The 17040-nt window shown below is 47.3% G+C and overlaps 1 protein-coding gene across 4 annotated transcripts in view; it reads right to left on the reverse strand.

The window, feature by feature from the left end:
* Positions 1-17040, reverse strand: part of LOC125450882 (nipped-B-like protein) — a 510140-nt gene that overhangs the window by 100142 nt on the left and 392958 nt on the right. For all 4 annotated transcript variants that reach the window (XM_059644995.1, XM_059644996.1, XM_059644997.1 and 1 more), the window contains one exon: positions 5228-5321. In XM_059644995.1, coding sequence (XP_059500978.1) covers positions 5228-5321 — 94 coding nt within the window. The remainder of the gene's footprint in view (positions 1-5227; positions 5322-17040) is intronic.

The raw sequence follows: 17040 nt of genomic DNA on the forward strand, positions 1-17040 counted from the left end.
ATGTTATAAGTACATAATGAATAGCTGTGGCCCAAGCTTGAGAAAGATCCATTTATTCCTACTGCTTGTTAGCCAATCATCCATCCATTCCAATACATTACCTCCTATGTCATGTGTTTTGATGTACTGAAAAAAATCAGGTTGGTAGATCTCAAGAAAAAGAATTCGTGAAATGTCTACAAGATCATTTCTTGGAGCAGCTTGCGGTAGACCCCACTAGGGTACAGGCAATTCTAGATCTGATGATGTGCAATAAGGCAGAGTTGATTTGGGAGGTGAAGATGAAGGAACCATAATGCAATAGATTTCACTCTGCAGTTTGAGGAGGAGGAGCTGGAATCAAATGTATTCATATCACAGATGAGTAAAGGTAGCTACAAAGACATGAGGGAGGAGCCAGATAAAGTTGTCTGGAAGGGAAGCCTAGCAGGTAAGACAGTGGAACAGCAATGGGCAGGAGCTTCTCGGGGTAATTTGAGAGCATCGTAAACAGACGACAAGATAACCACAGGTGACAAAGGGAGTCAGCGACAGCATAAAAGCAAAAGAAAAAGCATACAATTGTGGTAAAGATTATTGAGAAGCCAGAGGATTGTGAAGCCTTTAAGACCGAGCAGAGGACAACTAAAAAAAGCAGTTAGATGGGGTGGGGTGAATGGAGAATAGAGATGAAACACACGGGATAGCTATTAATATAAAAGAAGATGACAAGTACATATTTTTAACATTAACAAGGCAAGGAAGTCAAAAGTGGATATTTAACCACTGGAAACTGAAGCTGAAGAAATAGCAATGGGGAACAAAGAAATGTTAGAGGAAGTGAATTGGTACTTTGCATCATTCTTCCTAGTGGAAGACACCAGCTGCATTCCAGACCTTCAAGAGAGTCAGGGGGGCAGAGACAAATGTAGTGGCCATCACTGAGGTGGTGGTTCTGGGAAGCTGAAAGGTCTGAAAGTGGGTAGTGACCTGGACTAGATGGATTACACCCAAGAATTCTGAAGGAGATAGCGGAGGAGATTGTGCAGGCATTCATTCAGGAATCACTGGGGTGATGGAGGGACCTACAGGACTGGAAAATATTTAAGGCGGGAAGGAGACAGAAGACTGGAATTACAAGCCAGTTGTTCTGATGCCAGTCCTTGCTAAGACTGGAGAGTGCACTATTAAGGATGAGCTTGTAGAGTACTTGGAAGTGCCAAGTAAGGTACAGCTGAGTCAGCATGGCTTCATCAGGGGACTGTCATGCCAGACAGAAGTTGGAATTCTCGGAGGAGATACTGAGCAAACTAGACAAAGGGGAGCCAGTGGACATGATCTATTTGGATTTCCAAATGGCTTTTGAACAAGCTGCTACACAGGAGGCTGCTATATAGGAGCACGTGGTGTTAGAGGCAAGATACTGGCATAGTCAGAGGATTGGCTGGCTGGCAGAAGGCAGAGAGTGGCAATGTTGAGGAAACGGGGAGGTTGTAGAAGGACTTGGACAAAGGAGTGACAGACAGAACACAATGTGGGAAGAATGAGATTATGCACTTTAGTATGAAGAATAGAGGTATAGAATATTTTTTAAATGGGGGAAGACATCAAAAATCTGAAGCGAAAAGAGATCCTAATCTTAAGGCTAACATATTGGCTCATTCACAGTTAGGAAAGCAAATGCAATGTTAGTATTCATGTTAAGAAGGTTAGAATATAAGAGCAGAGATGTACTGCTAAGGCTGTTTAAGGCTTTGGTCAGATTGCATTTGGAATATTGAGAGTAGTTTTGGACCCCGTATCTATGGAAGGACATGCTGCCATTGAAGTGATACAGAGGCTTAAAGGATTGATTCAGGCGATGAAAATCCAACCATGAGGAGCGTTTAAGGGGTCTGGGACCGTTACCTGAAGTTTGAAAGGATGAGATGGATCTCATAAATTTACAGAACACTGACAGGCCACTACAGAGTAGATGTTTTCAACGGTGAGAGAGAGTAGGACCCCAGGGCACAGCATCAGAGTAAAGGGATGACCCTTTAGAGCTAAGATGAGGAATTTCTCCAGTCACAGGTCAGTGAATCTGTGGAACTCATTGTCACAGAAAGCAGTGAAGGCCACGTCACCGAGTAAATTTAAGACAGAGATAGATAGATTCTTGATTATTAAGGGGATTGAGGATTACAAGCAGAATATAGGAGAACGGGGCTGAGAAACAATTCGGCCACAACTGAATAGTGGCGCAAACTCAATGGGCTGAATGGTCTAATTCTGCTCCCTTACCTTATTGTCTAAACACGATTTCCCATTCACATTTCCTGCTATGCCTAATCAGGTTAGTATCAACCATGTATCAATATACCCTATCTTTTCTCATAGATTCTAGCATTTTCCTTACCACTGATGCTAGACGAACAGATCTTCTTAAATAGCAGGGAAACATTTAATACTTTCTAATCTGCAGCAGTCATTCCAGTATCTGTAGAATTTTGGAAAGTAATCACCAATGCATTGATCATCTGTAGAACAAGCTCTTTCAAACAAGTGAATGAGGAACAAGAGTTGGCCACTTGGCTCTTTGAACCTACTCTGTCATTCAACAAGATCTTACTTTAACCATAACTTCGTATTTTTGAATACCCAACAAACCTTTCATTCCCTTGGTAATCAAGAATCCACCTATCTCTGCCTTGAAAACGTTTAAAGATTCTGCGCCAAATGACTTTTGAGATCGGGAATTCAAGACAGACTTGACCCTCAGTGAATTTTCTCCCACATTTCTGTCTTAAACTAGCAACTCCTTATTTTTAAGCAAAAACACTCCACAGGAGTACTTATTGACCAGGTGCTAGGATGTGGGGTTATGCAAGACGGAGGCAGGTGGCGATCAGGGGGTTTCATGCCCATGCTTTCCCTTATGCCATGAGACTTCATGGAGTCTGGAGTCAATGTAGCAGGCTCCGATGGAAACTCTCTCCCAACAGTATACCTCTATGGTGCCATTGTCTGTCTCGTTGCTGTACCATGCATACTCAAGGATTGTGGTGCTGGTGGCACATATTCTCTAAGAATGGCCATGACAGGCTAGGGTTCTGAGGAAGGATCACTTGACCCAAAATGTTAACTCTGATTTCTCTCCCAGACCTGCTGAGCTTTTCCAGCAATTTCTGCTCTTATGACAGGCTATTACCTGACTAATCTGCAAGACAATTCTCCCAGTTTTGGCCACTCTCAGATGCTCGTAAGGTGGTTTTTGCAGGGATGAATTTACCACTGCTGCTTGTGGTACCTAGGTCAATACCAATTAGTCAATCTGATTGCAACCATAACAGTTGATTTTTTTTATTCACTTGTGGGATTCAAGCATCACTGGCTGCAGCAGCATTTTATTTCCTGTCTCTAGTTGCCCTTCAGAAGACGGTGGCATACTGCCTTTTTGAAACGCTGTGGTCCGTGTGCTGTAGGTAAACACACAGTACCATGAAGAAGGGAATTCCAGGATTTTGACCCAATGACAACTGAAGGAACAGTTGTCAAGTCAGGATGGTGAACGACTTCGAGGGGAACTTGCAGGTAGTAGTGCTTCCCATCTGTCACATCTGTCCTTCTAAACGGAAGTGCTTGTGGGTTTGGAAGGTGCTGTCTAAGGATCTTTGGTGAATTTCTCCAACTTGTAGATAATACACACTGCTGCTAACGAGTTTCGGTGGTGGGGGGAGTGGACGTTTGTGGATGTGAAGCCAATCAAATGCCCTGCCTTGTCCTAGAAAGTGTCAAGCTTGAATGTTATTGGAGCAGTACTCATCCAGCGGGGAGTATTCCGCAATACTCCTGATGTGTGCTTTGTAGATGGTGGACAAGTTTTGAAGAGTCAGGAGGTGAGTTCATCACTGCATCCTTCGCAGCCTCTGACCCACTCTTGTAGCCATTCCATTTATATGATGAGTGCAGTTCAGTTTCTGGTCAGTGGTAATCCAAAGGATGATGTTAATGTTGGTATATTAAGGGCTGCTAAGGTGTGTTCTTAAGATTGTCTCTTATTGGATATGGTAATTGCCTGGCTTCTGTGTGATGTGAATGCTACTTGCTATTTTACAGCACATTCCTGAATATTGTCCAGCTTTTGGTGTGTTTGGGCATGAACTGCTTCAGTACCTGGTTGTCATGAATGGTGCTAAACATAAATGAACTTGGTTGTGGGTAGGACACTAACTGAGAAACTCCTGCAGACGTCCTGGAGCTGGGACGACTGACCTCCAACAACCACAACCATCTTCCTATGTGCTAGGTATGACTCTAACCAGTGGAATGTTTTCTCTGATTCCCATTGACACCAGTTTTGCTAGGGCTTCATGATACCACACAGTCAAATGTTGCCTTGATGTCAAAGGCAGTGACTCACTTCACCCAATTCTGTTCTGAAGTGAGAGCTTGCCAGGCAATTTCAGAATGCATTACTGAGTCAATCACATTTCTTTGGATCTGCAGTCACACAAGTCAGAATTTCTCAACTCGAGGCTATGACAATTAACACTGGGTTCATAAACACCATTAGGCTATTATTTTAAGTTGCGGATTTATTAACTGAATTAGCATTCCACTAGCTGCCGCAGTGGGATTTGAAGCCATGTCCCATTGCAAGGGAGTGGGCTCAGACGATATTTCCATCCGTAGGGAGATCAGAATTGGGGACCATAAACATGAGACAAATACAAATTTAACAGCAAGTTCAGGACAAAGTTCTTTAAACTGCCAGTAATTAAAACAATTAAATTCTATCATAGAAGCAATTGAGATAAAGTGAGATACCACATAAGAGGGGGAAATTAACAGGAAGATGTGTTGGGGAGTTTAGATGATTAGTGCAAGAAGCCACGCAAAACCACCTGCACAGATTTGTTCAGCTCAATGTTGCAATGCTATAAATACGATGTAATACGGACAATAAATGAGGCATTTAAATGGGAACTTCAGTAACCACTAAGGAGAAGAGCGGAGAAGGACACACAGAGAATTGGAGGAATTTGGTGTGGATCCTAAACGTAACCAGAAAATGTATGCATTGCACATATGTACATTACAGAAGTGCAACGCATCAATTTTCTGGCTATGTTTAGGATCATTACACAAGTGATTTAAAACAAATCAGCAGTGATGAAGGAATAGTACATTAAATACATGAAATGGATTATGGGCAAATAAAGTGTTTACGTCACCGTGAACACGGAGTTGAATAAGGGCTACTTACCATAATACCTATTAAAACAGGCCCACACAAATTTAAAATTGTGAGTTACTCTGTTGACTACAGCTCCCAGACAGCTCACACAGTGTTGAACAACCTGTCAGAAAATAAGATAATGCCCCATTAGGCATTTACGCCAAACAGAAATATATCTCAACATCCATATACATGATAGTAAACAGTGCGCTGCCACTGTAATCCCTTGAATTTCAAGCTGGTGCATTAGCAGATACCTTCACATCTCCTTGACCACAGATAAGGTCCAGAGGACTGGAGATTAGCCAATGCTGTCCCGTTGTTTAAGAAAAGGAGCAGGTATAATCTAGGAAATTATAGGTCAGCGAGTCTGACATCTGTGATGGGGAAGTTCTTGGAAAAGATACTGAGGGACAGGACATATGCACATTTGGAAGAAAATGGACCAGTTGGCAACAGCCAGCATGGTTTCGTATGGGGAAGGTCATGCTTCACCAAGCTGATTGAATTTTCTGGAGAGGGGACAAAGATAATTGATGAGGGAAGAGCTGTGGATGTAGTTTATATGGACTTGAGTAAGGCATTTAATAAAGCCTCACATGGCAGATTAGTATAACAACTAAAATCACATGGGATTTGGGGTGGGCTGGTTAGACAGATACAAAACTGGCTTGGTCATGGAGAGAGGGTAGGGGTGGAACGGGTGTTTTTCAGAATGGAGACCAGTAACTAGTGATGTTCCACAGGGATCAGTCTTAGGTCCTCTGTTGTTTGTAGTATATATAAATCATCTGGACGAAAATATTAATAAGTCTGCAGATGACACGAAGATCGGTGGAGATGCTGCTAGTGCTGACGATTGTGAAAGGATACAACAGGATATAGAGATTTGTGACTTGACACGGAAATGGCAGATGGAGTTAATCCAGACAAATGAGAGATGATGCATTTTGGAGGATCAAATTTAGGTGTGAATCATACTGTTACTGGCAGAAGCCTTAGGAACATTATCATACAGATGGATCTGGGTATGCATGTCCACAGTTCACTATAAGTGTAAAACACAGGTGGCCAAGGCGATTAAGAAGGCATAACGGCATGCTTATCTTCATCGGCTGGGTCATGGAGTACAAGAGTTGGCAAAACATATTGCAGCTATATAAAACACTTGTTAGGGTGCACTTGGAGTATTGTGTGCAATTTTGGTTACCGCACTACCTGTGAGAACGCAGAGAAGGTTCAGAGATGCTGTCCAGACGAGGGCATTGGCTATGAGGAAAGGTTAAAAAGACTAGGATTGTTTTCACTGAAAAGATGGCGGCTCAGAGGCGACCTGATAGAGGTCTACAAAATTATGACAGGCATAGATACAGTGGGTAGTCAAAAGCCTTTTCCCAGAGTTGAAGTTTCAATTACAAGGGGGCACAGGTTCAAAAGGGCAGATGACATAAGTTTAAGGGAGATGTGCGAGAAAGGTTTTTCACGCAGAGTGGTAGGAGCCTGAAATGCACTGTCAGAGGTAGATGTTGGAAGCAGTCACATTGGGTGACATATAAGAGGCATCTGGACAGTTACATGAACAGCGAGGGAATAGAGGAATCCAGACTGAATAAGGGCAGGTGGTTTGTTTTTTTAGTTTAGTTTGGGCATGAAGAATAGCACAGGCTTGGAGAGCCGAAGGGCCTGTTCCTGTACCACACCTAACTTTTGTTCAAATCTCTGTAGATGCTGCTTAGCTTCCAAATTCAAGAAATTAGTTAACCCCATGCTCAGATCACTCCACTTTTCATCAATGCCTGCTTTCTCTGCAACCCTGGATTCCAGGCTTACAGTCATTGGACAGTAACAGATGACTTGATTGAAACATACAAAATTTTGAGAGGGCTTGACAGGAAAGAGAGAGAAAGATTATCAGGGAATGTTGGGAAGCTGATTTAACAAAATCAGCCACAATCTTATCGAACCCTGGAGCAGCTTCAAAGAGACGAGGGGCCTTCTCCTGCTCCTAATTTAAATGCCCTCATGAAACTTTTCCAGTTTCCTCTGAAACAGCGTTGTGACTGAAGAGATGGTAGGTCATCAAGGGGAGTTATACAGGATGGTCAAATGGGTAAATTAAATTAACAAACTGTGAAGTGATTTCCCCATTCTTCCAAACAAAAAGGTATTACAATACACACTCAAAGGCACAATTCAAAAATGTACACAAGATCATAGGAGGCTGACAGTGTGCATCCAAAGCACTGAAGATGTCAGGGCAATTTGAGAAAGTGGTCTATTGTCATACAAGAGAATACAAGTAGTTACGAAAAGCCTTTTCGAAAGAACAGATTCAGTTGTTATCACTAAGGAGAAGGTGCTGGGGAAGCTGAAAGGTCTTAAGATTAGATTAGATTCCCTACAATGTGGAAACAGGCCCATCAGCCCAACAAATCCACAATGACACGCAGAGCATCCCACCCAGACCCATCACCCTATAACCCACCCAATCTACACATTCCTGAATGTTATGGGCAATTTAGAATGGCCAACCTAGCCTGCACACCTTTGGACTGTGGGAGGAAACTGGAGTACGTGGAGAAAACACACGCAGACACGGGGAGAACGTGCAAACTTCACACAGACAGTTACCCGAGGCTGGAATCGAACCCGGGTCCCTGGCGCTGTGAGGCTGCAGTGCTAACCACTGAGCCACCGTGCCACCCCAAAGGAAGATAAATCACCGGGACTGAAGGACCACACCAGAAAGTCCTGAAGGAGATATTGAAAAGATTGTGGAGGCATTGGTGGCGATCTTTCAGGAATCATTGGATTTAGGGAGGATCCCAGAAGAAAGACGGCGAAGGTAATACCTCTGTTTAAGGGAGAAAGACAGATCACGGGAAATTATAGACAGTTAGTCTGACCTTGGTCATTGGTATGATTTTAGAATCCATTACCAAGGATGAGACTGCTGAGTATTTGGACATGCATGGTTAAATTCCGCTTGGTCAGCACAGCTTCATCAAGGGGAGGTCACGTCTGACAAATCTATTAGAATTCTCAGAGGAGAAACTGAGCAAGGTACGCAAAGGAAAACCAGTATCTATTGTATCGATTTGTATTTCCTAAAGGCCTTTGACAAGGTGCCACACAGAAGACTGTTAATTAAAACAAGGTGTTAGGGATAAAGTACTAGCATAAAGATAGGATTAGATGACTGGCAGAATGCAGAGAGTGGGGATAAAGGGATCTTTTTCAGAATGACAGTTGTTGACTACTGGGACAGGTAGCGCTGAGGAGATGGGGAGGCTTCAGAATGAATGAATAAACAAAAGTCAGCCTAACCAGTTAGACCTAACCACTCCAATTGAATGTCTGAACAAAGTTGACGGATTGAAATGACATTCAAGTTCTCCTGCATCAATTAATCATGAAACGGTTACAGCACAGCAGAACTCTTGGCTTGGAGAGTCGGCACAGAAGTGGCAATGAAATACAAATGTTGGAAACTGTGAGGTTATGCACTTTGCCGGCAAGAATAGAGATGTTTCCACCAGTACAGACTTGGACCTGAAGGCGCAGCCTCAGAGTAAAGGGACAACCTTTAGAAGAAAGAAACAAGTTCAAAGAAATTTGAGAAATAAAAAGTGAATGATTACCTTATTGGGCTTGTACTATAGACCTCTAATAATCAGTGGTAAATTAAGTAGCAAATTTGTAAGGTGATCTCAGGCATCTGCAATAATGATAGCGCTATAATGGTAGGGGATTTTAACTTTCCAAACATAGACTGGGACTGCCATAATGTTAATTGTTTGGATGGACAGGAATCTGTTAAGTGTGCACAAGAACAACTCCTTGTACAGTATGTGGATGTACTAACTAGAGAAAGAGCAAAACTTGACCTCCTTTTGGGAAAAAGGGCAACGCAAGTGTCAGGGGAAGGACTTTGGGGCTATAACTCTACTGGTTTTAAACTAGTTGTGGAAAAGGATGAACCTTTTCTCAAAGTTGAAATTCTAAATAAAAATAAGATCAATTTTGAGTATTAGGGAAGAACTTTCAAAGAAGTAGATTGAGGGAAGCTATTCGCAGGTAACGGTGCGGTTGGAAAGTGCAAGGCCTTCAAAAATGAGATAACAAGAGTCCAGAGGCAGTATGTTCCTATTAGTGTGAACAGAAAGGCTCGTAGGGAAAGCTGGATAACTGGAGAAACTGAAGGTCTGGTCAAGATAAAGGAGGCATATGGCAAGAATAGACAACTGGCATCAAGTAAATCCCTTGAGGAGTATAAAAGCAGGAGGAGTATACTCAAGAGGAAAATCAGCAGAGTATAAAATAGCTTTAGTAAATAGGGTTAAGAAAAATCCAATAGAGATTCTACAAACACATTAAGGGCAAAAGCGTAATCAGGAAGAGACTAGGGGTTCTGAAAGATCAACAAGGCCACCTATGTGTGGAACTGCAGGAGATGGGGGAGATGCTAATAGTATTTCACAACAGTGGGGAAGGATATGGAAGCTAGACAACTTGGAGAAACAACAGTGATATCTTGAAAAGTGTCCATATTACAGAAGTGGTGGTGCTGTACATCTTAAAAAAAATGCATAAAGGTGGATAAATCCTCAGGACTTGATCAAGTACATCCCAGAACTTCATATGACGCTAGAGAGAGGAGTAATTGCTGGGGTCCTTGCAAAGATATTAGTATCATCCATAGCCAGGGGTGAGGTGCCAGGAGGGTGGCTAATGTGGTGCCACTATTTAAGAAATGTTGCAAGGATAAGACAGGCAACTACAGACCATCGGGGGATTGACAGGGACAGGATTTACAAGTATTTGGAAAGGCAAGGACTGACTGGGGATAGTCAACAATCAAGTCAGTAAGACAAATTTCCATTTTATGTATCGGAAACTGTGTCTCATGAACCTGATTAACTTTTCTGAAGAATTGACAAAAGGTGGAAGAAGGCAGAGTGGTGGACCTTGTCTATATGGACTTCAGCAAGGCATTCCACAAGGCTCTGTATGGTAAACTGATTGGATCAGATAGAATCCAGGGAGAGCTTACCAATTTCGAAATAAAATTGGCTTGACAGTAAGAGACAGAGGGTGATGGTGGAGGGTGTTTTTCAGACTTGAGTCTTGTGCCACAAGGATCAATGTGAGATCCACTGTCTTTTGTCATTTATGTAAATAATTTGGATGTGAATATAGGAAGTTTGGTTAGTAAGTTGCAGATAACACCAAAATTGGTGGTGAGGCAGACAGTGAAAAAGGTTATCTCAGAGTTAGTGAGTTTTGAGAAGATTTGTAGCTCAGGTTGAGGTTCTGGATGTGAGTTTGCTCGCTGAGCTGGAAGGTTAGTTTTCAGACATTCGTCACCATTCTAGGTAACATCATCAGTGAGCATCTGACGAAGTGCTGGTGTTATGTCCCGCTTTCTATTTATCTGGTTAGGTTTCCTTGGGTTGGTGATGTCATTTCCTACATTAGTGATGTCATTTCCTGTTCTTTTTCTCAGAGGATGGTAGATTGGCTCCAAATCAATGTGTTTGTTGATGGAGTTCTGGTTGGAATGCCATGCTTCGAGGAATTCTTGTGCGTGTCTCTGTTTGGCTTGTCCTAGGATGGATGTGTTATCCCAATCAAAGTGGTGTCCTTCCTCATCTGTATGTAAGGATACGAGTGATAGCGGGTCATGTCGTTTTGTGACTAGTTGATGTTCATGTATCCTGGTGGCTGGCTTTCTGCCTGTTTGTCCAATGTAATGTTTGTCACAGTTCTTGCAAGGTATTTTGTAGATGACGTTCGTTTTGCACCTTCTTCGTGAAGAGGGTCCTGTTGGGCTGTTGCGCGTTCGCTGCTGCGGACATTTACTGCCTGCAGGATTTCCCCGGAGGATGTTTTTACGATGTGACCTTCAGGAGGGCCAAGCTTTGCGAGCGCTTCCTGGAGGTTTTCAAGGAGAAAGGAGGTAAGGGCCCCCCCTCTCTGTATTGACCGCTGTCCTGCTGTTCGTGTTGCCAGCGCAGAGGAGCCGTATGGTGACTGTACACATGTACAACCCGCATGTGCCAGCAGTTGATGTCCTGACCTTCCTTGGAAGGTATGTGAAGGTGGAAGGGGACCTAACTGACATCATGGACCCCTTTGGCATCTGGACCAGTAAGAGGCAGGTCAAGGTGATGCTGACGATGGGAACGTCGTACACCCACCGTCCAGCTTCGCAATCGGCAGGAGCAAGGGCTACCTGACCTATGCAGGGCAACCTAAAGTCTGCCATGCCTGTGGTAGGTCAGGTCACGTGGCGGCCGACTGCAAAGCCACCATCTGCAGGAACTGCAGGGAGGAGGGACACCTTGCAAAGGATTGCCCACAAGAGAAAAGCTACAACCTTTGCGGGGAAGTGGGCCACCTCTATAGGGCATGCCTGCAGCGGGGGACCACCTACGCCCAGGTCGCCGGCAGGGGCAACGCGGGACCAGCCCTACGGAGGAGAGGAAGGCACCAGGGCCCAGCAAGGACCCCACTAATGTGCAGAAGGGCTAGGTCGTGCAGGAGGGCCCAGCCCCGCAGGATGGGCCCGAGGTCAGCAAAGCGCCCCAGCAGGCTCCCCCCGCCCCCGACAACCCGGAGTCGATGGAGGCAGCGACAGGCGACCCAGGGGAGTGGACGGCGGTCCGGAAAGCGAGGAGGAAGGTGCGTCGATGGGCCCAGGAACCGCAACCATGAGGCGGGAACAGGCAGCTACAAGGGGGGCTATAAGAGCTCCTCTGACGAGGGGGATTCGGAGAGGGCCCGCCCGAAGCAGAAGTTAAAGATCTTGAGGGAGAAAGAAAGCAGCACCACGCTTCCAGGTGACGGGAGACGTCCTGCCTCTGCACCCACGACGGGGGGATGCCACCCGGAAGGCAGCACGGACGGTTTCCTGAGCCTGGAGAGCATCCAGCAGTTAGCCCGGGCTGGGCATGAAGGGACAGATGGAGGGGCTGGACCTTGGACTTGGGGAGGGCACTGCGGTCACTGCCCACAATGGGGGTATGAGTTGCGAGCATTAATGTGCGCAGTGTCAAGTCCACCGCAAGATGTGTATCCACGTTGGCCTACCTGACCACCATCAAGGCGGACCTCCTGCTTCCGCAGGAGTGCGGGATACCGCACCTCGGCAGGTACGGGAAATGGTCCGGCGCCTGGACTTGTGGGCCTTCGATCTGGTTGGGGGGGTAAAGACTGTCGCTCCTCGGGCCTGGCTATTCTGCTGCGGGGGCGCAATTTCACCATCTCTCAAGTTCAGGAGGTGGTGTGGGGGCACCTCCTAGTGGGTGGCGTCACCTACAGGAACGCTCCCCTGAGGCTGATCAACATGTACACCCCAGCGGTACGGAATGAGCGGTTGGCCGTCCTGCAGCGGCTTCCACCCCTGCTGGCTACGTCCAGGCCGGTCATCCTAGGCGGAGACTTCAACTGCATCATCAATGCAGATGGAAGATCCGGCGTGGGGACAGCAGGTGGGGGGGAGTCAACTGGACGTCACGTCCAGATTCCTGATGGGCACGGTGAAGGACGCCAAGCTGCTCAACGTCTTCAGCACCCCTGCAGACGGAGCGCAGCGGAGGTACACCTGGTCGCGGCCAGACGGGTCTATTCGCTCAAGGATAGACTTCCTGTTTGTGTCACGGGCGTTCTCGGTCAGGTCCACCGGCGTCAAGCCGGTGTTCTTCTCTGACCACTGCCTCCTGCTGGCAGACTGTCACTTACAGGACGGCCAGCCGGCCGGCAAGGGGACGTGGAAGCTCAACACGACTCTGTTGACCCCAGAGAACGTCGAGGAGCTTAAGAGGGAGCATGCCGGTTGGAGAACCGTGAAACCCCTCTGAGTCTCCGGGCGACTGGTGGGAGACAGTGAAGGAGAACATCAAGAGGTTCTTTGTCCTCAAGGGTGTTCAGAAGGCGAGAGGGAGGTGGGGAAAGCTGTCACGACTCCAGAAAAGGGTGCAGAACCTGCTCCTTCTGCAGTTGATGGGGGTCGATGTCACGGAGGACCTCCGCGAGGTGAGGGGCCAGCAAGCCTCGCTCTTCGCCGCGGAGCCTTCCAGGATAATCTTCCGGTCCAGGGTCCGCTCTGTGGAGCAGGTCGAAACGTGCTTGCGTTTCCTCTTTCAGAAGGTGCACAAAGAGAGTTCTGTGCTTAGCCGGCTGAAGGAGGACGACGGCTCGGTGACGTCATCTCAGCCCGACATTTTGAGGATCAGCAGATCCTTCTATGCTGGACTGTACGACACGAAGCCCACGGACACATGGCCTCCGAGTCGTTCCTGTCGTCTATCACGGAGGTCTTAGACGACGGCAGGAGGGAGTGGCTGGATCGGCCGATATCCCTGTACGAGCTGACCAGAGCCCTCAAGTCCTTGGAGAGGAATAGGACTCCTGGGAGCGACGGCTTACCGGTCGAGCTGTATTCCGCTCTGTGGGACCTGGTCGGCCAGGACCTGCTGGAGGTGTACGATAGTGCGCTTCGGGCAGGGGAAATGCGCAAGTCCATGAGGAAGGGCATCATCACCCTCATTTACAAGAGGAAGGGGGAGAGGGAAGAAATTAAGAATTGGCGTCTCATTTCACTATTGAACGTGGACTACAAAATCCTGGCCAAGGTCATAGCCAACCGGGTCAGGTCTGTCCCGGAGTCGGTGATTCACCCTGACCAAACCTGTGCTGTGCCGAGCAGGAAGATCGCTGAGAGCCTCGCGCTCATCAGGGATACGATCGCCTACGTACAGGACAGGCAGGTGGACACCTGCCTTGTCAGCCTGGACCAGGAGAAGGCCTTCGACAGGGTCCCTCATGCTTACATGAGGGACGTCCTCTCCAAACTGGGGTTAAGGGACGCCATCCGCAATTGGATCCGGCTGCTCTACGCCAACATCGTTAGCGCAGTCTTGATCGATGGGTGGGAATCGGACAGATCTGGAGTCAGGCAGGGCTGCCCGCTCTCTCCTGCCTTGTTCGTGTGCTGTGTGGAGCCCTTCGCTGCATCCATCAGGAAGGACGTGAGCCTGACGGGCGTGACTGTCCCCGGCAGCGGAGGCCTTCAGGTCAAGACCTCCCTGTACATGGACGATGTCGCCGTCTACTGCACCCATCGTCGGTCGGTGAATAGACTATTGGACATCTGCGGCCAGTTTGAACTGGCCTCGGGTGCCAAAGTCAATAGGGGTAAGAGTGAGGTCATGTTCTTCGGGAACTGGGACGACCGCTCCTTCATCCCCTTCACCGTCAGGACAGACTACCTGAAGGTGCTGGGTGTTTGGTTTGGTGGAGCTGCGGCATGCACTAAGACTTGGGAGGAGCGTATCACCAAATTGAAGCAGAAGCTGGGCAGGTGGACGCTCCTGTCCCTCTCCATCGCGGGTAAGAACCTGGTTGTCAAGCACGAGGGGCTTTCGGTACTGTTGTATGTGGCACAGGCCTGGCCTATTCCCTGGACCTGCGCCACTGCGGTCACCCGGGCCATCTTCCACTTCATTTGGGGGTCAAGGATGGACCAGGTCCGCAGGGACACCATGTACAAAGACCTGGAAAATGGGGGAAAGGGCGTACCGAACGCCACCCTCGCCTGACGGCTACCTTTGTGTGCGGCTGCATCAAGCTGTGCGTAGATCCTCAGTACGCAAACACCAAGTGTCACTACTTACTGAGGTTCTACCTGTCCCCGGTGTTGCGAAGGATGGGCCTGGCCTCGTTCCCACGGAACGCTCCGAGTAGTTGGACCATTCCGTACCACCTGTCCTTTGTGGAGAGATTTTTGAAAGGAAACACCTTTGACCACAAGGCCGTCAGGCAGTGGTCAGCACGTAGTATCCTCGAGACCCTTCGGGAAAAGGAGAGGGTGGATCCCGTCGTGTGGTTCCCCACGCAGACTGCCAAAGTCGTTTGGCAGAATGCCTCATCGCCAGAGCTTTCAAACAAGCACAAGGACATTGCTTGGCTGGCGGTGAGAGGGGCTCTGCCAGTGAGATCCTTTATGCACGCCCAGAATCTCTGCGCCACCGCACCCTGCCCTCGAGGTGGCTGTGGGGGGGACGAGACTGTCGATCACCTCCTTCTGGAGTGTGCCTATGCGCAGGAGGTCTGGAGGGGGATGCAGTGGTATTTGTCGAGGTTCGTCCCAAGCAGCTCCGTGACGGGGGACTCCGTGCTCTACGGGCTGTTTCCCGGGACGCACACCGAGACCAACATCAACTGTGCCCGGAGGACCATCAACGCGGTGAAAGACGCTCTTTGGTCTGCCAGCTGAAAGAACTGACCCCAACCGAATGTTGCAGACTGGTGCACTCCAAGGTCCAGGACTATGTGCTGAGGGACGTGCTAAAGCTTGGGTCAGCCGCCGCCAAGGCGCGGTGGGGAAAGACCACAGTATGAAACCCCTCGTCCAGAATAGAAAAAAAAGGGCCCTATCTGGTAACTGGGCCCAGCTGGCGCCTTCCCCAATTGGTCAGGGGGCCAACGGGGACTGTGCGGGGTGACGACTGCCGGGGTATTTTCTTTGCTTTGTTTTTTTTCCTTTAGTTGGTGTACGTACCCCCTGGGTAACCCGGAGCGGCTTGCATGACTGGGTAGGTGTATAAATATGTTTTATTTTTTGTACAGCTTATGAATAAAGTATATTTTTTCAAATAAAAAAAAGGTGACGAAACGTCTGAAATCTAACCTTCCAGCTCAGTGAGCAAACTCACATCCCGTTATCTCAGAATATAATGGGCCCGTGATCTGGTGGGCTGATGGAGTGAGGATTGGCAGTTGGAGTTTAATTTAGATAAATGTGAGGTGTTTTTGTATTTTGGAAAGGCAAACCAGGGCAGCACTTATACAGTTAATGGTAGGGTCCCAAGAAATGTTGCCAAACAAAGATCTTGGGGCACAGGTTCACTCTTCTTTGAAGGTGGAGATGCACAAAGATGGGATTTTGAAGGCGACTCTTGGTACACCCACCTTTATTGGTCAGTGCATTGAGCAGGAGTTGGGGGGTGATGTTGCAGCTCTAAGGACATTGGTTAGACCACTTGTGGAATACTGCATTTAATTCTCATCTCCCAGCTATAGGAACAATGTTGTTAAGCTTGAAAGGATTCAGAGTAAACTTTCAGGATGTTGCTGAGCTTGCTGGGTTTGAGCTATAGGGAAAGGCTGAATAGGCTTGGAGCTATTTTCCCTGGAGCATCAGGGGCTGAGGGGTGACCTTATCGAGGTTTATAACAACATGAGGGGCACGGATAGGATGAACAGCCGAGGTCCTTTGCCCAGGATAGGGAAGTGCAAAAGGAGAGGGGCACAGGTTTCACGTGACAAAAGATGGTATAAAAGGGACCTCGGGGCAACTTTTTCATGCAGAGGATGGTACATGTATGGAATGAGCTGTCAGAGGAAGTGGTGGAGACAGTTACAATTACAACATTTGAAAGGCATGCTGGATGGGTCTATGAATAGGTGTGGTTTAGGGGGATATGGCCCCAATGCTGACAAATAGGACTAGATTAATTTCGGGTTTCTGGTCAGCATTGATAAGTTGGACTGAAGTGTCTGTTTCTGTGCTGTACAACTCTATGAGTCTATAGCTGAGATGAGGACGTTTCTTCTACCAGAGTGTGGTGAATCTGTGGAACTATCTGCTGCAGAAGGCTGTGTAGGCCAAGTCATTGGGTTATTTAAGACAGAGATAGATAGGTTCTTGATTTACTAAGGTCATTGGGAGTCACAGGAGAAGGCAAGTGAATGGGGTTGAAAAACATATCAGCCATGATCGAATAGCTGAGGAGACTCAATCATGGCTGAACTGGAAATCTGGGCAGCACACTCCA

This window comes from Stegostoma tigrinum, chromosome 3 (assembly GCF_030684315.1).
Source record: "Stegostoma tigrinum isolate sSteTig4 chromosome 3, sSteTig4.hap1, whole genome shotgun sequence".
In the NCBI taxonomy this organism is placed as follows: domain Eukaryota; kingdom Metazoa; phylum Chordata; class Chondrichthyes; order Orectolobiformes; family Stegostomatidae; genus Stegostoma; species Stegostoma tigrinum.